General features: G+C 40.1%; 1 protein-coding gene across 13 annotated transcripts in view; it reads left to right on the plus strand.

Annotated features, from left to right (window-relative positions):
* The window catches only part of LDB2 (LIM domain binding 2), a 212,623-nt gene extending 186,495 nt beyond the window's left edge, over positions 1–26,128 (plus strand). For 3 of the 13 annotated variants that reach the window (XM_071743886.1, XM_071743882.1, XM_071743887.1), the window contains 3 exons: positions 14,547–14,670; positions 15,816–15,967; positions 24,815–26,128. In XM_071743886.1, coding sequence (XP_071599987.1) covers positions 14,547–14,670; positions 15,816–15,967; positions 24,815–25,045 — 507 coding nt within the window. In that variant the 3' untranslated portion in view covers positions 25,046–26,128. Of the gene's footprint in view, positions 1–14,546; positions 14,671–15,815; positions 15,968–21,958; positions 22,105–24,779 lie in introns of all 13 variants that reach the window. The other 10 variants (XM_071743888.1, XM_071743890.1, XM_071743892.1 and 7 more) reach the window with 10 other exon arrangements.
* Positions 26,129–26,755: the final 627 nt, after the last annotated feature.

Below are 26,755 nucleotides of genomic sequence, written 5' to 3' on the forward strand. Positions count from 1 at the left end.
CACCGAGACCAGACAGCAGCCACACCAGGTACCATCTGATGATGCTGGTGCATCTCAGGAAGTATCATAGAATCATAGAATTGGCTGGGTTGGAAGGGACCTCAGAGATCATCAAGTCCAACCCTTGATCCACTCCCGCTGCAGTTCCCAGCCCATGGCACTGAGTGCCACATCCAGGCTCTTTTTAAGTATCTCCAGGGATGGAGAATCCACCCCTTCCCTGGGCAGCCCATTCCAATGTCTGATCACCCTCTCCCTAAAGAAATTCTTTCTAATGTCCAACCTAAACCTCCCCTGGCACAACTTCAGCCCGTGCCCTCTTGTCTTGCTGAGAGTTGCCTGGGAAAAGAGCCCAACCCCCCCTGTCTCCAACCTCCTTTCAGGGAGTTGTAGAGATGATGAGGTCTCCTCTGAGCCTCCTCTTCTCCAGGCTGAACACCCCCAGCTCCCTCAGCCTCTCCTCATAGGATCTGTGCTCGAGTCCCTTCACCAGCCCAGTTGCCTCCTTTGGACCTGCTCCAGCACCTCAATCTCCTTCCTGAGCTGAGGGGCCCAGAACTGGACACAGGACTCAAGCTGTGGCCTCCCCAGGGCTGAGCACAGGGACAGAATCCCTTCCCTGGACCTGCTGGCCACGCTGTTCCTGAGCCAGCCCAGGATGCCATTGGCCTTCTTGGCTACCTGGGCAAGTACTGCAAGACAAGGTTGTAAAAGACTGGGGAAGGAGAAACAGAAGCAGGGAAAGGGTTAAGAAGATTGGGGTTTTTCCTGTTTTGTTTTTAGCTCACTTATTTACGCACATGGAGAAACAGGGAGCATGGATCTTAGTCACTGCACGTCACAGAAGATTAGTGTAGGGGAGGTCAAGTTGAGGTATAGCATGATGTGTTACCAGGCAGTTGAATGATCCAGTATCTAGTTTATTAAAATACCAGGCAGAGTGGGCAATCTGATTCCTCTAAGTGGATAACCATTGGTGGGCTGGTTTGGTATTTCTCCATTTTGGTGTCTGTGCTGCAATACAGAGGGGTTGGAAGAGGCTGAACTGGCCCTGTCATGGCACTTTTCCCTTTTTTTTCCCCCCCCTTCCTTCCCTTTTTTCCCTTCTTTCCCTTCTTTCCCTTCTTTCCCTTTTTCCCCTTCTTTCCCTCCTTTCCCTCCTTTCCCTCCTTTCCCTCCTTTCCCTCCTTTCCCTCCTTTCCCTCCTTTCCCTCCTTTCCCTCCTTTCCCTCCTTTCCCTCCTTTCCCTCCTTTCCCTCCTTTCCCTGTTTTCTCTTTTTCCCTTCTTTCCCTTCTTTCCCTTCTTTCCCTTCTTTCCCTTCTTTCCCTTCTTTCCATTCTTTCCCTTTTTTCCCTTTTTTCCCTTTTTCCCTTCTTTCCCTTCTTTCCCTTCTTTCTCTTTTTTTCCTTTTTTCCCTTTTTTTGGGGACATTAACTGTATTTCCCCAGGGATTATGTCCACAGCATCCCCAGACCACTGAACTCTTCTGCAGGGAGACAACACCGTTGTCACCCAGTGCCCCCAGTGCTGCCAGATGCAGTTGTCCTGGGCAGCAGGAGCCAGGCATGCTGGGGTGTTTGTACCCCCACCTGGCTCTCAGATCCACCCACCTAAATCCCATCTCTGTTTTGTGTATAGATCCTGAGAGAACAACTCAGGTACACTGTGTACAGTCAGAGGAAAAGTATTGATTTGGCTGTACCTGAATAGAATTCGTAACAGAAAAACAAAACCTAATGTTGGTGTCTTTTTTTTTTTTTTTTTTTTCCCTTTTGCCTTTTGTGTGTGGGTTTTTATACTCATCAAATAGTATTTGATCCATGCAAGGTACAGAGCTAGAGCTTGATTTTTAAGATGAGCACGAGCCAGGCTCTGATCTTTGCAGGCTCGATTTCAGAACCACTAAATAATTTTGCATCTATTCTATTGCCTGTATTTAATTGATGTGCAAAGTAATCATTTCCTTCTTTACTGTAAAGTCTGAAAATCAGATGGGCAGTTATTACTTTTCTGGGGCAATTATCAGGAAGTGTACCCTACTCCATCAGCATTATTAAAAAGATTCAGGATGTATCTTATCCACAATTCACTGAGCCAAGGGGCAACTAACCTAATCCAAAGTGTATCCTTATTTATTTTGAGGATGTTGCTGTGAATTGAGTTTATTAAAACGTTATTTTAATAATAGGTATAGTATTCATCAGTTGTGATACTAATTATATTGTTATGAAATCAGTTTAAGCATTATTAAGACACTCACTATCAATACTTAAAAGCATTGTTGCCAGATACTGATAATGCAGCTTCACTGGAGGATGATCTATGACTGCAAGCATTAAATACTTTCTACTTTAGAGTCATTAATCCCTACTTTCTTCGAATACGTTTAATTAAAAAGTTCCATTTTCCAGTAATTGCTGTTTTTATATAACCCCAAAATGGAATTTTATTGAGGCACAAGGTCTTTTATATAAACATCCATCTGTCCACAGCCTAACACAAGTTTTGTGTATTGGGTGAGAAGTGGAGAGATTACAGAAGACTCTGTGTCCCTGTAAGAACTGTGAACTTTTGTCCTCTGTGTAACAGCTCTGGAGGATTTTTGCTTTCATAATTTTTGGTACCAAACAAGGGAATTGCAGAATCAATAGGAGAGAAAATGATGAAACAATGGGTTTAGTGTTTAGAGGAGTTGCTTTATTAGTTTATAAAGAAAAGCTCCTTCTTTATTCCCTTTTTTCTATGTCAAGCTCTGCCTTATGAAGCATCATCATCCTCTGCCATTGTTCCTTTTTACTTGTACACAAAATTAAGCAAACCACAATTGCATATACAAAAATACACATTGGTATCTATTTATCTGGGCTTCAAACTGAGAGATATCGGTAATAAAACAGAAAATATTTAGGCATTAGTAAGGCTGGCACTCAAAAAGTCTGAAATTAATGCGTGGAAGTTTGTCAGCTTATTAATCATTCCATTTATAAGTAGTGTTTTTACTTTCATCACTCTAACATCTAACCACAGCTCACTGGCTAAAGGCCAAGGCAGCTTTTGCACTGGCACATTACCATGCCGTGTAGTTCTGTACTTCTCTTCCATTTATTAATGCTGCAGACTTCCTACAATTCAGGCTAAAAATAGAACTGGTTATGTGAAAAACACTGCATTTGTGCTTGAGCTGCAGTATAGAAACAAGAGGATTTTATATGGATGGGAGCTGAGATTCGTGGCACAGAAGAGCTGGCTGCTTATACTCTGGAAAAAGCTTTCTTTTTGCATGGTTGTAAATAAGATTAGAGTTGCTATGTACATGTTAGTCTGGAGGATGAATCAGAGTTGTGGTATTGCCTCAGCATGTATGAATCTTCATGTGTAGCTCCTGTATGAAGGAAAGCTGATTTCTTGTCAAGAGAAAGCTGAAAATAGTGCAATGTACAAAAGTGAATTTGTAAAAACCAAAGCTGAAGGTGCTGGTTTGTTTCTCAATATAAAGAGCACCTTCATCTGTGGCACGGTTTTTGAAGTAGCCTCAAAAAAATGATACCCTAAAACTTCAACCACTCCACTAAATTTTTAGGCTTGTATTTTGGGCAGGCACAGCCTCTCCTATTGTTCTGCTTTCAGTATCTTTCAGGCAGGATTTGCTGTCTGCAGAGCACCCTGAAAGCATTCCTCAACTTAATTCCAAGTTGTAACACAGCTGCAGACTGCAAATTGTCAGCCTCCAAATGCAGCCCCTACTCTCCTGATCCTTTTTATAATGCTGTGATTTGTTCTGGACCAGCAGTAGTTTGAACAAGACAAACAACACAGCAGATCCTATCTGAACCTAAGGGAGCTGCCAGGGACACAGGTGAGGAGTGATAGTGGATGCATTTCATAGTCAGAATGGAAAGTGGCAAAACTGATAAGGTCTCATTGTTGCACAGATAGGAAAAGCCAACAGTTTGCATATCAGAAATATCAGGTGTTAGGGTTTGACTCAGAACTGCTGAACAGGAGCTCGTTTGCCTTTGGAGAAATGGAGAGGAAGGAAATGTCATGCAGCAACATCACACATGATAGGGATGGGAGATGGCAAACAGGGAAATAGACCTTTCCGATGCTGTTTCCTAAAGATACTGCTTGGAATGACTATGGTGGTGGATTTTTTAAGGAATTGTGGTCATTATATCGCTGCACTTGGCAAGGAATAAGAGAAGAGCAAAGTTCTTCTGAAGTCAGAACAATTTCTGAAGTCACCCTTGTTGGTTCTTCACTTGGCCCTCTGTAAAAAATAAAATTGCTGGTTGTGTTAGGAGCAGAGGCAAGAATAATGAAATGGGACTAAATTGTAAGTTATGATTTTTGAGCTATCTACAGAAAATGAAATTAAGAAAGCTTTCAAATATCATGTGCTTTGCAGCAGGCCAGCAAAACAGAGTGAGGTAAAACAATAGCTATTGGGTTTCTGTGTCAAATTACATATAATTGGATGTAAAAAGGGGAGATTATCTCACAGGACAAGGCTCAAGTGAAAAATATTTGGTCCAAACAGCTTAGCTGCTTCTCTTAATTGCTACAAACCATCCTTAGCCCCCACATAATGGTGGAATTCCATCCAAATCCAGTATAGGCTGAAATCAGTGTATCAGCTCTGATTTACATTAAAATTTAACTTTTTCCTGACAAGCTCTCCAAAACTGATGCTCAGCACAATACAAAGTGCAGTATAAAGGAGCACATCATGCAGTCAACACGGTGTACTTTGCAATATAGTTTAACACTAATATTAAATTCAATTACAAAGGTAAATTTTATGGTCACTCTTAAAATCATTCAAGACCTTAATTCTGATCTGAGATGTGTAAGACACAAATCTTGTTTATTGATCACTGAATGTAGAGATCATTATGAGAGAAAATTCAAATAATATGATGGGCTGTACAAGACTCTGTTATGATACAGGCTTGTGATTTGATGTATTGATCCCTTCCTGCAGTTGGGACCTGTGCTGAAGCAGAAGGCTCCACCAGGTCAGCCTCATTGCAGAAAACACCAAAAAATCACTGGCTGAGGCCAGATTGCACCAGGGGGTCCATAAGGAAGAGTTAGATGGTGAATTATTGAGATTCTGGGTTTTCCCAGCCTTCAGAACTAAGCCCATCAGGAGGAAGATGAGACTTCTCCTGCAGGTCCTTTTGTTTTCATTAGCTAAAAATACAAACAGCAGTGGGATGTGGTTTGCAGCTGCCATTGGGATTCTGGGAATATCAATTCATGTTGTTGAAACCAACTGCCCTCAGTTTGCCTGGTTTGTCATCAGGGGAGCAGGAGCCAGATAACCTTCCCTGTTCACTTTGGGGCAGGAAGCAGGAAGAGGCAGGAGCCCAGCTGGTGCAAACAATATTAAAAATTTGTAAGACTTGTATGAGGCTGTTGAAGGAAGGGTTTTTCAAAACATCTTCCCATTGTATGGAGGGTGAATAGGAAAAAGAGCATCTATATAAAGGACATTCTTTTAATGGCTGGGTAACGAGAGGAAGAGTGAACAATTTAAAGTTGCAGTGTTCTTGCAAACAGTCCAAAAAAAAAAAAAAAATCTGTTAAAAACAGTATTAAGACTTCAAAGAGAGAAACAAAAATACAAACAATAGAGCTCTTTCTAAACTACAGATCTCAATAGAAAGATTAGGCAAAATCAGAAGGAATGTAAAAAGAGCTACTTTTTCTGAATAATCCGAGGGGAGAGGTTTATCAAAGGACTGGGAGGTCTCAAACATTTTTTTTTTAATGCTTAAGAGTATTGTGAAACAGAATTCATTCCAGCACATGCTGTAATGATGAGCGTGGTGCCAAAATGATAACTAAATAAGGCAGATGTCAAACTCATCTCCACAAATGCAACTCCAGCATGAGTGCTTCCCTGCAGATAGGGAAAGGAGAGCACATCTGTCCAGCTCAGCAGTCATTACATGGGGTCTCCAAGCTGCTTCACACCACTCCCTGAATGGGAACTAAAGATTTCACTAAGAATGCTCACATCCAGCATAAGAAAATCTTAGTTTGGTGCAATATGAATGTTAAGCTGGCCCTCAGATGAGGTTCTCCTCGGGGGAGAGTGTGCTCAGCTGTCTTCAAAGCATTTTAGCAGCAGTTCTGCAGAACAAGGACATTTACAGGGATGTTTTCTGGCTACACAGTGTTGCACCCAGAGCCTTTTTGCTGGTATGGGAATATTGCAGGGATTGAAAACTTGAAGTCCTAGGTCAGATGCAGGGAGGGAGGGAGAGAGAAGCTTTTTTGAATTGTAAAGGAGGTTGTGTGTTCCTTGCCAGCCAAACACAAGGTTTTGATGCTCTCACTGATGTCACCACCCAAAAGGGCAGGATTTATGGCCACAAGAACCAGTGAAGTTTCCACAGCCCCCTGCATGGCTCCAGAGCACGTGGAGGGGAGGGCACTGGTGGGAGCTGTTATCTGGCTGATATGTTAAAAAGAAAAAAGGAAGAAGGGAGGAGGGAGAGGAAGAAATTAAACCAGAGTCCATCACACTAATGAGAATAAGCTGCAGTGCTAGTGATAGCTGTGCTAAGAACTGCTTCCATTTCCAATCTACTCTTAGTATTTGCCTGAAAAAAGTACCATTTTTTCTGAAGCTTAGCCTTACCAGAAATGAATGCTGCTGCTTTCCATTCTCACTGTTGCTTGGAATTGAAATGGCTGCAGATACAGAGCAGTGTAAAAACATGATGAGCTGCGTAGCTTGGGAGCAATTGAGAAGCTGAATACTGCATTACTGAGAAATCATTTGCTACCTCTGGGTGTTAGTGAGAAGCTGGAGAGTCCTAGACTGGCATTCAGGGCAGAGCATAGGATGAATAAACACTACAGAGTGCTGAGTATTTACTAGCAAATCTAGCACAGAGATTCAGTGGTTGGGTATCATCCCGCTGCATCTTGCAGGCTTGGCAGCACACAGGGAAGAAACAGTGAAATTCCAGAAGCCTTGTGGCAGAATTGATTTGATATTGTTGCCTAAATAACCAAATTATCAATGAAATGAGTGACATTTTGCTTAATGTGTGGCGAGCAATCTGCATAGCAAAGCAGCCATATTTTCAAGTGACAACCCAGGAGGACCATTTAAATATATATCAGTTGTCCTCAAGGGCCTTGTAGATAGCAACATGAAATTGTTGTTTTCATGTGCATACCTTATTGTTGCCAAATTACTCTTGGCTTAGGATTTTCCCTCTCATCTAGTTAAGATGGGAGTCTCTTCAGAATGAGGAGCTCAGTAGTTTGTAAAATACCCATGTATATCTCTGGTATTGTATAAATAATAAATAATAAGCTGTAGATGCTAATGATCATTCATATTGCAAGTGAAAAGATGGAAATCCTAATTCCTGGCTTCTTGGGTGGTTTGAAGTATAAATATTTTTTGACTTGGTATGGTGAGTACCAACAGAGCATGGAACTTTCGCCAGTGTGGAGTGATGGCTACTCAGTATACCCCAGATCCAGTAAATCTCAGGTTATGGAATTAGTCCCAAAATCTGCTCTTGCTATAGTATTATGCTGCAGAATGAGTTTCTGCATTTTTTAAAGCTAACACAAAATATCCACTCCATATGATACTGGAGACATGCTTAAAATATGAGCCAAGTTCAAGCTGATTCAGTGCTGTCTTGCTGAGCCCTGAACTAGTCTAAAACAATTTCTTTGAGAGGTGTGATTATGTTCATCTCAATCAGGTTTTAAGTCAAAGCCTAAAGAAATGCATCTAAGAGACAGTTTTCAAACCTTTTTATTCCAATCTGTTTAAAGGAAATGTATTTAATTTAGGAGTAAATACAGTAAATATGCCTATAGCACATTTCCAAGCAGCTTCCCACCTCCTTTTGGAATCCAAAAGCTTTTATTGTTTACTACCTATGTAGCAAAACCAAGGACTTCAATCTACTTATACACTGCCAATTTAAAAATCTTTGGTACAGAAGGAATTGGAAATTCAGAGAGAACAGTAGGCACAGTAAACAAGTCAGGGATTACTCCATGGTATTGAACTACTTAAGTTATTGGTGTTAAGAGCTGCCTTTTCATTCTGTCCCGAACGTTCATCTAAGTTTTCACTAAAATAAATGAGCCTGAGAAGGCTGGATTTTGAACAGTTAGGTTAAAAAGACTACTTTTATAATTTAAATCCAAGTGGTTACTGGTTCTGCTGCTTGCTGCACTAAGTACTGTGAAATTTCAAAGTGGGTAATTTATTTATTCCATGTTTGTCATTACATGGGATGTACAATGAACATCACAGCAGGAGCACGCAGTGGCTCTTCAAAAAAGTGAAAGCAGGGAGCAGACCAGTACCTTGAGTGATGTGAATCTCAAACCAACTTATTTTGGCTTAGAGTTTATCATGAGAGGAGGGAGCATGGATATAGTTGATCCACTGAAATGCATTGATGGAAGAGGCTCGTATTTGACTTGACATACTGGGCAAGAGCTTAGAACAAAACAAAAGCAATCCCCTCCAGAAAAACAAATCTGTAAAACCCCCCCCCCCTCATTTCTTTTTGGTTCATTAAAAAAAAAAAAAAAAAAAAAAAAAAGAAAAAAAACAACAAACAACAAACTAAATATTTCTGATTTATATCTCCACATTTTTAATGGAAAACAAAGACAGTTTTTAAGATTAAAATGTTCTGTGTGATTCTTGAAAAACACAAGCTATTTTCAGCAGTGAATTGCAAGCCAGCCAGTGAAAAAAGCAGCAATATGTTCCTAGGAAATGTTCATTCCTCCCTCTGTTCTGCAGAGGAATGATTCTTACATTAATTTTGAAAAACAAGCACAAGAGGGAAACTTAAACTCTGCTATAAACCTTCCCTGTTTCTGACACCAAAGGATGAACTGGACTGGGGGCTGCAGCAAAGCATGGGTGCTGCAGTGCATGGGTGCTGAGGGTGCAGGGTACCTGTACAGGGCTTTAACATCCCTCCTGAAGTCAGGTTTCAGTCCTTTTTCACAGGGGCTGAAAAACATCCAGAATGTGTCACTGCCTTCATCACAGATGTATCAGTAAAGTAGTATCTGGAAATACCTCTCTGTGGATGTCCACAGATCAGCATGCAGGGACATTTCAATTCTTTTCCAAAATCCCACACGCCTGAAGTCGTTTCCCAGGAGTTTCACTGGGGGCAGAATTCCCCTGGAAGTGTTAACTTGGAACCATTCTGGAGCACACTTAGGACATGCAGAGGGGACACTGAGTTTCATCCTAGAAATGAAGTGTCACTGTGCTCAGATTTATTGTTAGTAACCCAGAGTCTTTGTGGAGGATAAAACAAGTGAGGTTTAAAAGGGAACACTGGACTCCTTCATAGCTGTGCTGTGTATTCCTGGTATACCTTCACTGTCAAAGTCCTACCTGAACATTAGACAGTGCCTAACAGAGCAGTCAAATGGTTTTTGTCACTTTTAGGGAGGGTTGTAAATCTCTGTGAGCTTGTACCATGCACCAGTTTCCATAGTTTTCAAGCTGGTTATATGGGTGTTCAGCCAGCAGAAGCTGCAAGCATCAAAGTGTCAAAACTAAACTTCAGTGAAACTTCAGGGTGCTCTCTGGTTGCTGTCAGTCTCTTTGCTGATTTTGTTCAAGAAAAACCAACCCAAACTAATGTAACATTATTCTTATATACGTACTTATATATTTTAAGTGTCATCTACATGCAAATTTTAGATCACTTCTTTTAATTGTGGCAAGTGAAACTTTTTGATTCTCCAAAGTGATAGCCATGGGAAGATGAAGTTCTCAAAACTGGATTATTTGGGTAGAGATTGGGTCTTGTTGGCTGCAGCACAGACCAGGTGCATTTTGTGCTTTCAATAAACAGGTAGGTGGTCGTGGCAGTCTTGCCTCCTCAGTCTTGCAAGCCTGGAGTTCCATGGAATTCCCTACAAAATGCAGAAGCCATTGGAATCTTGCAAGGCTGCAATCCTTTTGTGCTCCCAGGCTGGGAGCAGGGAGAGGCTGTTAGCTGGGTTTGCTCTGCCACCTGCAGCTCAGAACCAGCAGCAGCTTCACCCACAGCAAACCAGCCCTGGAATTGTAAAAATATTTACAGAAGAAATCAGCATTCATTGCTAATGAAATCAGTAAGCTGATGGTATGAGAAGTAAGGGGAAAGAGAGTTTTTGCATCATTCTGTTACCCTTCCCTGCTGTCAGAATGGATCTCTATTGTCTAAATAGAATAGGAACTTGGTGTTAGAATGAAAATCAGAGCTAAAACCATTCTTGGTGTGACTGGAGTGATCTCAGAACTGGATGTGACCCCTTGCCTATGAAAACAGTTTTTGGTATGAGGTGTGATTTTGGCTCTGCTGGTAACTGGAGTATTACAGGGAATTATGTATGGATCCACATCCTCCTGTCTGCAGTGCCTCCAGTGTCTCCTCATATATTTCCCTTCTTAAAACAAACTGTTTTCTGAAGCCTATAAATGCTAGTCTTCCCCTCCAATAAAATAAATAAAATAAAACTAATCTAATAAAATAAATCAAATTCTTCCAGATGTTTTACTAACCAAAAACAAAGACAAAAAAAAACAAACAAAAAAACCCAACAAAAAACCACCATGAAAATACAAAATTGCTTTATTATGTTCCCTACTTTCAGTTCCCTGAGCCTCAAGGTATCTCAAGGTATAAAATTACCATTTTCTCAATTCGATCCTGTAATTGATGAATTGTCCATAGGATCCATATGAAACTCCAGCAAAATCCCTGGCATTCCCTACAGAACCAAAATGTCCACGTATGTGCTGTGTACACACAAACAGACATTTTTCATTTCCATGACTTCTGTCCCTGTAAAGTTCTGTGTTCATCTCCAGCAATGGATCCATCTCACATCTGTGTTACAGAGCAACAGCAGTGGTTCTGCAGTAATGCTCAGACACTGTTCTGAGTTTAGATAAGAAAATCTGACTGGAAACTAATTCTAATAAGGATCATGTGGAGGGCCTTCAGGAGGTTTTAGTGCTGCAGAGAAAGTATAGGCTATATTATGCTATGCTGTCTTCCAACTATGTCTTAAAAGTGAAGAAGCATAGTTTTTCTTTTAATTTTGAGCTTTGTTTGGTTGCCCACACACTTAAGACATCTTCTGTTGCCTGAAACATCAGCATCAACAACATCAGCATCCTTCTGAGACAGCAGGAGAGATCATCTGGATCAGATCCAGGATAACCTGGGGCATTTCAGGTGGCACTGGACACCTATGTGTGGGCAAATAAGTCCCACTTTTTGTGTTGCCTAACCATGGAGCTTGAAAACGTCTAACTGTGTCTTGTCAAGCTTTGCCATTAAAGGTTCTGGTTCCCTAGAAATGTAGAAATTATTTCCGTGATCATACATTGTCACTGCACTAAAGTCTTGAAGTCTTCAGGGTATTTTATGGGGTGACTGATTCTGAGCTTGTCAGAAAATGTTTGTAGAAGAGGTAATTTTTGTTGGTGTTCCAAATACTACTAGTAACACTACCACTACTAAAGACTTGTCCATTTTATTATTATCCAGTGCTTGAAAAAATATTAAAATAGATGTTTTGGAAAGGCATCTCACAGAGATTGGGTGATTTGGGGGGAATAGGGAGTCTAAGCCTCAGGCTTCTACATGCCAGTGAATGTAAGAGTATGTAAAACATTTTGTTACCTTTGTTTTATGAAGTCATTTTGTAAAATGATGCAGTCAAACCAACCTTCCAGTTATCTTGCTCACTAGCAGGTAAAGACAGAGGTGGTTTGGGCCAGCTTAGCTCTTAAGTGTGTCTGGTTCCCACATTTTCAATCCAGCTCTTCGCAGAAACCAAGCTGAGGGTTGCCAGGTTCCTCAGACGTTGGATAACTGGACCACAATCTTTGCCTCTTCTGGAAATTTGGTTTTGAGTCATTGTAGATTTCAAATAGGTCTCAAAAGTCACTGAAAAAGATTGTGAGATTTAATATCAGTCATCAGTAATCCAGTGGACTTTTCACTGCAGAGTGCAAAGCTCTCCTGGTTCCTAAAGCTGACCTGACAATTTGCAAACTTTAGAGGGAGAAACTGGTTGAGAAATCCCCACTTCCAGAACCAGAAGAGGAATTCCTACCAATCCATACAGCCCCCAGATATCCAGCAGTTGAGCCCCTAATGCAGAGGAACCTGGGACTTGCTATTTTGAGTCCCTGTGTGTGAGATCCATTGGGCAATTCTGAATTTTGGGTCCATACCCAGTTCTAATCTCGAGTGTGAGATGAAAGAGATTGTAGAAGGGATTAGCAGTCAAGATATTCACAGGCACCAAGGACTGTGTAATTCTGGGTGTTAATGTAGAATAGGAAACACCTTTGCCAGATGATAAAAAAGAATTCTTCTCTTTGTTGCCAATAGTAGATATTTATGGAGGAGTAAATATGTCATGAATAAAGTGTCCCTAAGGAAATCTTGGAAGACCCTACATGTCTATTTACATACTTTTAGTATGAGTGTGAGTGTAGTTATCTGTTTGGGCAAACAAGTTTGTTAAGAATTATCCCATCTATCTTTTTTTCATGCTAGTTACTATCTGCTTATGATGAGACAATTTAGGCAACCCTACAGAAACCCCAGATTTTTGAGAACCAAGCAGTGGTGTCAGTTATGATCAGGAATCTCTCTCTCAGACACACACAAAAAACCTGAGCAAATGCTTGCAGGTTTTGGAATAAATTGAGCAAGAACTCAAAATACAACACCTCTTTCACAGCATAAACTGGATCCTGCAAGTATTGTAGGACCTGATTCTCTTAATTTTTGATAGAATATTGAACCAGAGGAAAATCTGAGCCCAAAGTGCAGTGTGATGGTGGTTCTCTGACTATTAGATTACCTTGCAGACACCTATCTACAAAAATATATGTTAAAAAGTCAATGAAAAAAAAAAGTCAATAAGGCAACTGCAGATTCAGTTCCTGCAGTTGGAAAAAAATAATTCCTCATACTGAAGTTCTTCATTCTCCATGCTGCTTTATGTTATCTGGTTTAACTGCTGCTAATGAAAGGCTCATCAAAAGGCAGTGCCAATACACAATAATATTTAAATGCTGAATTAATCTCTTAGTCCTCATGAAAGGTCCCTTCTAGCTATTTTCCCTGCATATTTTGCATCCCTATTTATATGGAGAGTGGGGCACACATGGGGAGAATGGAGTAAACATTGATCTGTTCTGCAGCCCAGAGAAAGGAATTTACCATGCATCTTACAGATTTGTAAAAGCATGGATGGAAAACATTGCCTGCTTCAATAAACCCAGGTTCTCCTTCAGCAGGTCTTGCTAAAACTAAGTAAATAATTCAAACCCAGACTCATCTTAAGTTATGCCTTTCTGTAGTTGCCATTTTAACTTCTAATAATTCGACCAACTTGCCTTAAATCCATTGGTTAAAAAAGCCAAAATTTCCCCTGCTTCTAAATGCAATTCTGCTTTGAAAAGTGACTAAAAATGGTGTGCAGGCTCCAGGTTTATTCTGTGTCAGCTATTGCCTTATCAGTGCTCAGCTGGCAAGCAAGGAGCCTTTTCCATCTATGTGCCAGCCCTGCAAATTTCAGGTGGAACTGGAGTGTAAACCTAAGTTTTTAGTTCTTCTGTAGGATAACCAAAAACCAAGGATCCTGTAAGTGAGAGTAAGCCTTCCATTAACTGTGTGCAATCCTCTAGTCTTTTGTGGCTTTGCACAAGGTTTAACTGACTGGAAATGATTGTGTGGTGATAAACAGGAGGGAACAGAAAAGGGCTCGCTGTGCTCTTATGCTAGAGCTGCAGTGCTAATAGGAGCAAAAAGTGGTGAAAAGTGATTTTAATTGCTCAGTGAGCAGATAGAAAATATGTAAGACTCTTTAAGGAAGAGGTTTTCTTGAAATTCCATGTTTGCTGAAATACCCAGCTTCAATAATAGGGCATTCAAACTGACAGACAAGACAAGCTTCTGTTTTTTCTTGGACATGTCATTCATACAATGTTTAGTCCTCAGAACAAGAATGAAATAAAATTACTGGAATTATTGTGCACGCAGGATAAAATATCATGTTTACAACCCTCATTTATAATAAGTCTTCACTGTAGAGTGGAGCAGGTCAGAAGATCACTGAGTGTACTTTTTGCTATATGGGAGTGATAACCTGACACAGGCATTTTGTTAATTAATCCATCTTGGCAGCTTTGGCAATCAAGCATGAAAACTTTCAGCTCTTATGGAAATCTCTGTAGTCCATAAGAACAGAACTGAAGTTTTTCTGTGTTCTTCTCTCTTTATTTTTTTTTTTTTAATATTTAAGAAAGCAAATAGTGAGTAGAATGTTTCTCAGTTCAGAATTTTGATCCTGCAGTCCCAGTGCAGATTAAACTGAGCTGTACAAGGCATATTCTGTTGGCAAGGGTAAGAAAAACCCAAGAAAATACTCTCCAGCTATGTAAATACTGATGAACAGAGCCTTTGCTTAGATGAATCAATTCTATTCTGACTTTTTCTTCCAGTTGTGCGTAATACTGGAGCCAATGCAAGAACTGATGTCAAGACATAAAACTTACAATCTAAGTCCTCGAGACTGCTTGAAGACTTGTTTGTTTCAAAAATGGCAGAGAATGGTGGCCCCACCAGGTATGTTTCATTTCCAATGTTTTACTTATTTTATAGTTAAATTAGTATAGAAACAATGGGAAAATTTACTGCAAATTTACCTACAAAGGAAAGTAATAAGTATTAGCACTGCTCCAAAAGTAAGACTGAAAATTATTCTGATGTTTTATGATTTCAGTCTGACCCAACTGATTTATAGATGTGCACATTCAGATGGTTTCACTATGACTGGGGTATAATTTAGTACAAAAATATGTGTAGATGGAATGCAAAATGCCTACTGGCTCCATTAGAATTCATCGTTTGTGTAATTCAGCTTCCTGCTGTGACTCTAAAATTACAGCTACAATTCATAATTAATTGTCTTTGAGATTAATATAATGTTATTTGCAGGCCTGGACTTAATCTTCTTCCTCTTATACCTCAAAATAATAATTCTATCTTTTTTCAGATTATTTAAGATTTGTGTCTCTAAGGCTATTCACATGGGCGCTCAGGCCAAATTTTGGAACGTACAATTGCCTCTCTGTTCTCTTCCAATTTATGCAGAGTTCTGTAATTGTCCTGACTCAGTCTGAGTTTGGAAGGCTCACAGAGTGATGGCATCCAGCATACTCCAACACGTCCCCTGGGGAGTGGCACATTTAAAGATGAAGCCCACATCAGTGGTAGAAGGAGCTCCCATGGCAGGAGCTCGTACTCTGTATGGAAGGCAGCAGAAAACTACCTTTAAAAAAAAACTACCTCTAGCCTCTGCTTGGGGCAACTGAGGCTGTGCCCTGCAGCAGAATAAGACCAGTATTTTTTCTTTAGCACTGTTGCTTTATGGGTGAAAAGCTGCACTGGCACTTTGAGCACTGGGATAGCTATCATGATAGTCCTGTTGGTAAAATGTTTTCAAATATCTTTATAGATATTGCTTGAAGAATGAGCTTCATTAGTACCTTATGCAAAACTGAAAGCAGATTCCATTGGTTTGGATCTTCATATTATTCTACAGTTTGTATTTTAAAAAATCCAATCCTACTATCACTACCAAAACCAGTAGTAAACACAGAAACTTAAAACTGATGGAAAAATGTTTCAGCGCTTCTGCTTCTGGATAATTTTTAGCACATCCTTCACAATATCTGCCATTTGCTTTCCTTCTTGCCATTTTATTACAGCAGAACCCACAAGACAACCAACAACCAAACGGAGAAAAAGAAAAAACTCTACCAGCAGCACTTCCAACAGCAGTGCTGGGAACAATGCAAACAGTACCAACAGCAAGAAAAAGTCAGCAGCCGCAAACCTGAGTCTATCAAGTCAGGTACCTGTAAGTCTCACTTTCCTTTTAGGCCTGAATCACTTATGGTGGTTTCATTCTTTCCTTGCGTTGTAAAAAAGGTGCATTCTTGAGCCTAAACTGTCCCAGGCAAAACGCAATCTTGCAGAGGGTGCTGTGGAAGCTAATGGAGAGATGTGAAGAAGCCTTTCTGCAGGGCAGCTTTCACCAATGACCCCCAAGCAGGGGTGTGCTGAGCACCAGATGTGATGTTTTCAAGGCCTGAGCCAGCACTCTTTTCTTGTCAGTGGGAGCCCTTCCACTGGTGGTGGGACTCAGAATAGGTCTTACATTTTTAGATACAGCACGAGTCTTGCAGACATCCATCTGCCAGGTGCTAAGTGAAGCCCTGTGGAACAGGACATGAGCAGAGTGCTGGTCCTTACTATGTTAGTACCTCTAGCTGGTGCTGGGTTCAGATGCTTCAGTGGCACAGATGATTAATTAAATTAATTGAATAGGTTCTTTCTAGCCCCAACCACTCCACTTGCAGCAGGTAGATCCCCTGGAATGTGAGTCTCAGCTTATCCATCCTCCTAGCTGTAATTGTTGACATCCCAACACCAAGTCATTTCCAGAACTGTACCAACACTTCAGTAACCATATTTATTGCCTTATCTACAAGATAGGGGTATTCACACCCCCAATTGTGACAAAATGTACTTTAGTCAATAAGGAGATAATGTATGCATTTTACAGCTAAGGAAATTATTTTGATGTTACAGGAACTGGAAAATGGTATCTTAGGAATAACACACAGGGAATTTTATTGGATTTCTGATCAGTGGGTAGGAAAGGACTAGGTCTCTTCTGAAGCCTAACAAAGTACATAGGCCTTTTGTCAGCACCAAGCAGGCATTTCCTAGGAAGCTTGGATATCCAGATAAAAAATAGTAGACTGACACCAGTGAAATGAAATGAAGATTTTTGTCTAGCGACTAATTCAGCAATCCATGAGCTTACAGAAGCTTGGGGCTTCAGTACTTTAAACTCATATTTTCTCCTTGTCATATGAATGTTTTCATGTGGCTCTCATCCCTGGAGTCAGATTCTTTCCCTAATATAGGCATCTCTGGGTTTTTCTGGCAGCACAAAGCAGTCAGAAGGCCAGCTACCTGATCCCCTGGAGGCAGGGGCTATTGCCACACTGACTGTGTCTGCCAGAACATGCCTTAATCAACCAAATTTAAGGAAAAAAAAGAGTAAAATTGAGCAATCTAGTTTCCTGTTGTCTCTAAGTAGGACCAGAATCTCAGCCTCTTCCTCTCTGGAGAAAACTTCTGTTGGCTCCAGTGGTAGCCATGTGTGCTCGTATGTTGGAATGGGATTGAGCCTTTTGATAGTTCCCTGTCACTCCCACCAGTATTCAAACTGACTTTGGGTACTTTAAAGCTCTTCCTGATGAAGTAGTCAAGGTAACTCTTCCTGACAGAGGTGATAGTTGTGGACCTGAGACACAATGGTGAAGTTTATTTTGGTATGAGGGATGGATTTTTAGTCTTCGTTGGCTTTCAAAATGCTGCATGTTGAATACTTTTCAACATCCTTTGCTCTCTGCACCAGAGCAGCAAGATGGTCCAACCTCTTTTCCATGGAGGATCACGTTCTGTTTTTAGGACTCTTCTCCTTTCTCTTTGCACAGTGGAAGATGCTGAGCTGTTTGGTTTGACACACTAACAGCTCTTTCCATCTTCCCCACAGCAAAGATAGCAAACCAGATGGAAGTGATGGTTGGGCCACACTGTAGAGTAGACAGAACTCAAAATAATTTTAGCAGGAGGGTATTTTGGTGTGAAACCATTCAACGCTTTTCAGTTAAATAGAGAGATGTTACCATATTTCTTCAAAAAGATGGATTCTTTGAAGTGGGCCTTATTGCAGGCCCATTGATTTCTGAAGTTAGCTGTAGGTAGCAGTAATTTTATGCTGTTTCTTTCTCTTAACTTTACATTAAAGCAAATCAGTCAGCAGTTAAAGTTTGGTTTCCCTTATATGCAACAGGACACAAGATATCCTCAAACATAATCTATGTTTTTAACTAAAAGTTTGGCCACAAAGCTTTCTATGAATGGGACTTTCCTGTTCAGTAGACAAAAACTACTGAAATAATTCATTTTCAGTGTTAAAAGCATTTTTCCTCTCATAATTAGAGAAGAGGAATGAAATCACTGCATCTTCTGCCCAGATGACTCACATAAGCAGAGCTAGTCGCAGTTCCATTTTTCCCATCTTCCTCTCTGGAGAACCCCAACAATGAGCTCATGTCTCTACCAAACCTGGATTAATATGAATTCATGTGCTCCAGCTGTTTCTTTGTCTCCCGTGAGTTCTTTCCAGCCAAAAAAGACAGTCTCTTCACCATAATAGAATCTAACTCCTAATTTCCTGTCACTTCTGCTCCTGTGCTGGTTTCTCTTTGATAGCAAATTAATCCTGGTTAGAGAATGTTTCCCCAGTCTCTATTCCATGTAATATTTCTTGGTTTAGGACACTAATAATTATTGAGTTTTACTCCTACAGCAATGCTGTGTATACTATGGCAAATCTTAACTTACCTTATCTCTCATCCACATTTATCACCTATCCCATTAATTTGTGTTCCTTTAGTGAGGTCTTCATGTCTTGAGAAGCAAACATTCCATGTTCAGGACAGTGACTGGAAAGCAGCTTAAAAACCATCAGCTATGACAAAGCTTGAAACTTCAGAGAGATTTTTCATTTTCCCCAGAGCTCCTTCCAGATCTTCATCTGAATACAAAGGGTTAAGCAAACCTTGACCAATGAGCTTGAGGCTTTCTCAGCACTTCAGTAACATGAGGTTGTACCATTTCCTCTACCTGCTTAGTTTTTTAATCACTTCTTCAGGCAGAGACAGTACTGACAATACAGAGCCAAGCTCAGAACCTGAAAGGATGAGGTTGGATTTCCATTTGTGGGTCAGGTTGGTGTTGAACCCTGAAGTTCTGTTGCTGGGGCCTGATCAATCAGAACAATTTGTGCCCTTTGTGTTGCCTTAAATTTATTAGCACTTTGACTGTGCTGACACATTCTGCTACATCTCCAATAACACAAGCCTCAAAAGCATCTTAAGGGGCTCTGCCAGTGAGTGGGTGTGCATCTTCCCTCTCATCAGTAGTTTGAAAAGTGTCACTCTCAGTCTGTCCTCATATCTCTATTTTTTGTACTCTCTCATCCCTGCTAAATAAAATACACATTTTTCCCCTTCTGACAGTTGCCTGCATTTTATTACACGAATTTACCCTTCTAACAGTGGGAAAACCAGTGGTTTGTGTGATTCTCTGATTTCTCACGGTACCAATTGCAGACCTTCAGTCTCTCTTCCTGCTCCAGTCCCCTGGTTAACACCTTTTCTTCATGTTACATGTTTTCTACATATTTCCTACATTCTAAAGCAAATGTAATTAGCTACAGTGTGCTACACCATTGCACTGAACCCCTTATGCCTAGGTTGGCCTATTGCTTCTCCAGTGATGCTTCTGACCTGAATCCTGCAGGTACTGAGGCGACACACTGTAGGGTGCTGGAAATAAAACCAAATGCAGCTAAAGCCACTTCAATAGCACAACTACTAAGCCATTTTTCTCACCAAAAGTTTCCTTCTCTGAGGCTCTGATGGGTGCAGGCTTGAGCAGTGCTTTCCACAAATGCATTGGCTGATGTGTAGTGCTTAAAGAATGTGGGTGGGGGACCCAAAAACTGTAGCTTGCTCAGCTGCCTTTGTCTCAGCTGATTTGAACTCTTCTTAGATTTGTTCATGTTCTTGATCACCTCTGATCTTGGGAAGAAATGTTAACCCCTTGTACAGAAACTGGTATTACCAATTTCCTCTTTCCTCTAAACAAAGAGCAAAGTTGGGCAAGACTTCTTCAATTCATAGGAAACTCACCTTTCTAGTGTCAGTCCTTCCATGATTTCAAAGCAATTAGTTATTAGTTTGGGTCTGTTGTTGCCTTGTCATTTACAGAGTACAAGTTTCCTCTAATATTTGAAGCTACATACAGTGTTTTCCCAAGTCTTTTCTCACCTTTCAAGCCTCTTTACTGGCTGGAATCGTATTCCTTTGCATTTTTCACATTCTTGTGTTTCAAATACAACTTTCTGCAAGCTCAGGCCCTTGTATATAGAGCAGTCACCTGTACACTGTGATCAGTGGGTTACAGGTAAATGCAAGATGATGGGAAGGACTCCATACAGCCACATCACAAAAATATCACTTTCCATTAAGTGTAGTTAAAACAGTGCCATGTCACTTAAGTAGCACTTTGTTTGAAGTTTAATAAAGCCAGTGCACACTTCTCTATTTCCATCTCTTTGAATTTGGAAATTGGCCAACAATGCACAACTCTCACAAATCCCAAGAACTGTTGCTCTAGGCTGCTCCCAGTCATAACCATAGAAATTAATAGGTGGATTTTCCTTTCATATACTAATGAAGATCCTGTTGAGTGTAACACTGTAACCATGAACCCAGTGGAATATCATTTGTGTTGGAAAGAATAAAGCATCACTACATGCCACTAAGTAAATCAAATGTGCTTTGTTACATCCAGAGCATTAATTAGAGCCTCCTTGCACTCTTTAAGTGAGTTACATACTTCAATAATCTCTCTCTTTGTAGTTTTCTGTAAGCTCCTCAAAAGCCAAATCCATAAATAAACCAGCTAGTGTGGAAGGGAGCAGTACAATCTTTCAGTAGTTTCAGAAACAGGGGGTAGATTTAGGAGGTTTTGTAATGGATGTTGTAGTACCAGAGCTACAGTTCCAGGGCCAGAGGATTAGTGTCAGAAATTACCCCGTGTCTCAGAACTGTGCTATTCAGAATCTGATATTTAGACATAAGGAGATGAGAGAGAACAAATTGAATTCCAGTTGTTGCACTTTAGGAAGAGTCTTCTAAGCAAGACCAGAATGTCAAGGTAACAGAGACAACTATGATGAGATGTCAAAGACAGATTTGTTCTTGTAGAAACTGTTTACTCTGAAACCTAGCTAAAATATTAATTCTGTTTCTATAAATCATTTTAACACCAACGTGAGTTTGGTTTTGGTCTTGCAGGTGTGAACATTGTGGGTGTTGTCAGCAGTGGGGCTCTCAGTCATTAATAACTTTTGTGGCAAGGAGCTAAGAAGTCAATTATTAAAATAATCATCACTAACACAATTAGGGAGGAAGAAAGGAAAAGAAGGAAGGAAAGACTCTAAGATTTAGCACTAAGAGGTGTGCTGGCTGCTAAAACGAGTGCAACTTTCAATCCTTGGAGCATGAGGCTTGCTTGAACGATATACTTGATAGTTTCAGGCAGTTTTAATTTTTTTAATTATCTCAGACTGTGACATTTCAGATACCAACTAATCCCCATGAGTGGGGCTAAGTGTTAACAGCAACAGCAAGGATGGCAGGAGTAGAGATGGGGATTTTTTTTTTTTACATGGCTCACCACACTTTTCTACCTCCAGCCTCCAGTAAGAGATTGTTTAGCCACCAGATGATCATTAAAATCCCAAATTTAAAAGTTCAGTTACACAGCAGAAGTGTACGTGTATGAAGTGATCTCTGTGTTTAGTTTCTATGTGTCAGTTTTAAGTCTGGGTGACAATTAGGGCTATTTCAGGGTGGAAGGTATGCTATACATGAAAGCTGCTTTTGTGGTTATATTATTCAATAACACATTTCTATCACATAATGTAAAACATCCACTGCTTTATTTACAGTGCTTCACTGCAACCATATTTTACTATCACGAGACATTCCTTGACCAAAAATGTTGTTTCTAATCACGGCGTAAATTAAGATTGAGTGACTACAGTCTAAATCTTTTTTTTTTTTTTTTTTCTTTTTTTTTCTCTTTTTAAACTAATCCAGTCAAAATATATATGCTACCATAACTAGGCCATAGCAGTGTGTGCTGCAATGCAAGAGACTAGGGTTTAATTCTTGGATTCTGCTTCTCACTCCATGAGCAGGAGCTAGGAGCACTCCAGAGCTGCAGCCTCAACCCTGGGAGGGATGGAGCCTTGTGTCATTCAACAGCAGTGACCCCCACTGGCCAATTTAAGGAGAAGCATTGAGGGGCTCTAAAAGGAGTCACTTCCAGTCCTCCTCAGAGGTTGGTGGTCATTGCACGGGAATTAGTGAGTGGAGGTTCAATGGGGTGCACTCGGTGGGGTCTTCAGCTTGCAGTCTGAGGAGCAGAATCCTCTCCGGGGAGGAACCAGCATGTGTGCTTCCTGAGACACTATTTTTAACCTGACATAACTATAAGTGGCAGGATTGTCAAGAGTATATATCTTTTTTTTTTTTTTTTTTTTCTTTTTTTTTTTTTTTTTAATGTCCTGTAACTAATGCTGTGATATCTATCTTTTAAATAGAATGAGGGGAAACTCCACTAACCTCCGTATAACTGTAGTTTAATTCCCAGGGAGACAGAGAGGGGGACTCAATAGCATGGAGATAAATACAAGTGCAAACTGTCCTCTCAGTGGGTGTCGTTATGTTAAAGGAATAATATTTGCAAAGAATCTGAGAAATTAGAGATGGAAATACTTACAAGGTCATCAAATAGCTCCCTGCTGGTGCACGAATGTTTCCTACCACAGGCTGAGATTTTTTCCCAGCTCAGTGTTAGGTGACCCGAACAGCAAAGCTAGCACAGTTCCAGTGGGGTCAGTAATAATCAGTCTGTGGTTCTCAGGAACAGAAATACTGGTTTAGCAGAGGGGGGTGATGTTACATTTTCATTTACTTAATGTCATCTTAGCACCCTAATTTCCCTCTCATCGGATCGGCCTAAAGCGATCCTCTTCCTTTCAGCAGTCGCAGCTGTTGAGCATATTTACCCCTCCCAATTATTTGGTGGATGTAAGAGATATTTAATTCTTTCATGTGGTCTCCCCAGCCAGCTGTTGTAGTCCCAGAGTTACTTTTGATGTGCTTCTCTAATTCTCATCCAAGTTGCTGACCTCTTGCTAGCATGGCAACAGGGAGAACTTGAGGTCGATACTCAGGAGAGGTGAAATAAGAGGAACTGTTGCCGGTCTCTGAATTCTGTATTTCAACCACTGTGGTCCTTTTTTGCCTGCTGTATCACATTGCACGCTCAAAACCAACTTGCTGTCCTCTGCCAGGTCTCTCTTGTCATTAATGCTCTTGCAGTACCCTGGGGTCAGGTCTGGTTCAGCAGTGCACACTGTACATTGTCATTTAGAGGGACAAAATAAATTGGAATAAACTGGTTCTAAACACCTCTGTCTTTTAAACTTCTCTGTCGCAAAGCTGTGTGTGAGATTTATGTAACCAGATATTTTATGGATATAAGAAGTGACAAACTACAGACAATATAAATTAGAAATCAGGTAACAGTTGCCATCTACTCACAAATTTTTCTCCCAGCACAGGCTGAAAATGTGATATAAAAATTCTTCTGTAGCATGTCAGCCTTTGCCGAGGGATGTAAAAAAACTGTAAATACCTACAGGCAATAATTTGTATTGTTTCAGGGTGAAGGAAGTACATACCTGATTAAAGAGAAGCCTTATTGAATGCAAACATTTGTCTTCTGTATGTTTAGTGCAAATGCTTTTACATTCATAAGGAGGAACAGATCCTTTAAAATATGAATCTGTTGTTTGCTAGGACTCTTGGAAGGGCTTGTTAAATCAGCAGGTACAGAGCTAGACATCTGGAATTACTGCACTTTTACCAGACACTAGCTGATGCCCTGCCACCTGAGCTGCATGAAAAGATGCATCCCACTCATTTCTGTAGCCAGTAGCACAGCAGCCTGATTCTCCTTTGAACAGAGAGAGAGCAAGCAAGCTCTCTGGCTTTTGCACCTTTGCTTTCCAATCTCAAGTTTGCACCTTTCTATCCCATGCTGGGTAGGGTTTTTGCAGCAAATGTCTGATGCACTGGAGTACAGTGGGCGGTTTACTTGTTTTCATGGAAGGACAATTTGTATTTAAAGCAGTGATTAGATGGATTCTTTCTTTCTTGCATGCTTCAGTTTTTGATGACTACTAGCTTCATCAGTGTAATTATAATTAGCACTCTTCATCTTCCTTTTACGGTACCAGCTGGACAGATTGGTCCTCTTACTGCACAGATTGGCAGCAGGGTTGCCTACATGGAGTTAGGTGACAGGCACCATGAAATAACAGATGGTAAATTCAGGGCTTGTTGGCAATCAGCAGGTTTTTGCTAATGACTTAATTAGCTATGCAAATTGTCAAATCAGTGTGAACATTGTTTTTATCGAAAACTTTACCTAAATTAATTACCATAATTAAGTAGCAGAATGTCAAGTATATTGGATGCGTAAAAGAGCTTGGCTGGCTATGGATAAGAGAGTTACCATCTTTATTAGAGTGCTGAGAAGTCTGAGGATAAGAAATGTGGTTTCCTTTAAACTACTTTTAAAATATGCATATTGCCAAACTGCAACTGAGGTGCACCCTGGTGCCTTTCCAGATAAAGTGGTTCAGGAAAGAATTACTGGATAAAGGGTAAATATTTCAAGCGGGAGTTTAAAGGCAGTTTTACAGCCTGCTTATTTTTCCTAAAACCTTAACCATTTGTCAGTTTACCTGCTTTGCAGTTCTGGGGTTTGAGATCCAGAGCCATGAGCATGCAGCTAGGGAGATGTTTAAGTTAGAAATAAATTGTCAGTCTGTCTCCTGCTTCCTACTGCGCAGGAACTTTTAACTCTGTTGTTCAAATGTCACAAAGTTAAGAGATGCAAATTTTCTAACATGATTTTTTTAAGTTGATTTTTTCTCTCTCAAGGTTTCCATATAACAAATATTGGGTGCTGTTCACAGGATGTGATGGTGGTAGGAGAACCAACTCTGATGGGAGGCGAATTTGGGGATGAAGACGAAAGGCTTATCACTAGATTAGAGAATACACAGTATGATGCAGCAAATGGCATGGATGATGAAGAAGATTTCAACAATTCACCTGCACTGGGAAATAACAGCCCGTGGAACAGCAAACCTCCTGCTAACCAGGAGACTAAATCTGAAAACCCCACACCACAGGCTTCCCAATAGGTTATTCTGCAGCAGGACCCACTGCTATGTCTGCCAGTGGGTTATTAATTACTGTTTCACAGCATTCTTCAAAAAAAAAAAGAAAAAAAAAAAAAAAGTTTAAAAAACCACCTTTCAACAGATACTGTATTTATTTCTAAACTAAAGAGATCTGATTCTTTTTTAATTAGGGAAAACTCTTGTATATGCTTCCATATACATTTCTTGGAAGCATTCACATACAACATGATACTGGCACTGACCTCAATTAAAATAACTGAAAATTAAATAGCATCTCATGGCAAATTTCTGACAATGCATTTTATTGGAAGGGGTTGTTTTTTTCCTCATCAAACAATGGCCATATTTAACAAGTCATCAGTGCTCAGGATCTCATTATGGTAACTATGTAAAACTTTTTACAATTGTAATATATTTTCTGCTTTTCAACTTGCACCTGAAATTTCTTGTTTCAGAAAAAAAAAATCATCTTTTAAGGAAAAGTAATTTAACTTTTTTTCTTTCTTTAACTTTTCTTTCATCAGTTAATCATTTAAAGGATCCAGCATTTTTAATTTACCTTTAGCTGATGCCAGTAGATACTCTTTCCATCGTTTAATAAAAATGCTGAAACAAGAAATGTCTTTTTTTCATCAAAGACATGAGAAATATTTTTATGTGGAAAAAGACACCCAGTCCTATGAGAGTTTATGCTTTGTAAAATTGCTGTGGATCCAGATATTTTAAAGCCATGTAATCCATTAACTTTGTGGGCAGCTTAATAAATCTAAAACTTTTGTGTTTTTATTATTGTATCTGAGTTGACTTTGTTGTTATTTCTTTTCATAGTATATTTCTTGTATAATATTTTTGTAAAGCCCTCAAACCATATTTTTGTTTTACTTTTTTTTTTTTTTTTTAAATTCTGGTGTATTTATGTGAAACTTTATAAAAGAAACTAATTTTTTTTTTCATTTACCTATTAATATGTTCAACTCATCATGTAAAGACCCAGTGAGTCAGTGTGTTATACAATACAACTGTATTTTATGTATGCTTTGCCAATAGGTGTGCCAATAAACTGTGTTAACAAATGTGCTCTTACACAGTGCATTTACAGTTCCTTGCATGCAAAAGACACACCAGGAATTTTTTGGAATGAGCGTTCCACTGGATTACAAGTTGTTTGGTTTTTTTTTTTTTCCCAGCAGATAGAGAAACCTGTAGTTTAGGTGTGGATCACTTACAGCTCAATTTGCTTAGCTGCTCAGTTTTTTAACATTAATGATGTGTAACAGCACAGGTCAGTGCTGGTGGTGAGAGCCAAGCAGGGGGGAGCACAGGGCATCCAACAAACCCACCTCCATCCTGATCTTTCCATCCCTTGCCTTCCGGGGCTGGGGCTTTAGCAGAGCAGGGATTTCTGCTTGGCTGAATTCTGTCTGATAGTTTTACTATGAGTCCCTCAACTGGGGCTTAGAGGATTTTAAAAATTCTCCTTCTTTCTTCCTTTTGCTATTGAAATCAATTGTTCACGGGAGCAAGAGAAACCTCTGGACTAGGGCAGGGGCTCTGAACCCAGCCTGGGTGTGTAAAGCCCCTGAGCTGGGCTGGGAGGCACAGAGATGTGCACCTGCATCCCTGAGAAGCTGAGAAGCTCTGCAAGAGGCAGGGGCAAACAATTCCAGGGAAAATTACCACTACAGAAATACTGAATATCCACGATTCTGC

Source organism: Heliangelus exortis, chromosome 4, assembly GCF_036169615.1.
Source record: "Heliangelus exortis chromosome 4, bHelExo1.hap1, whole genome shotgun sequence".
NCBI lineage: Eukaryota > Metazoa > Chordata > Aves > Apodiformes > Trochilidae > Heliangelus > Heliangelus exortis.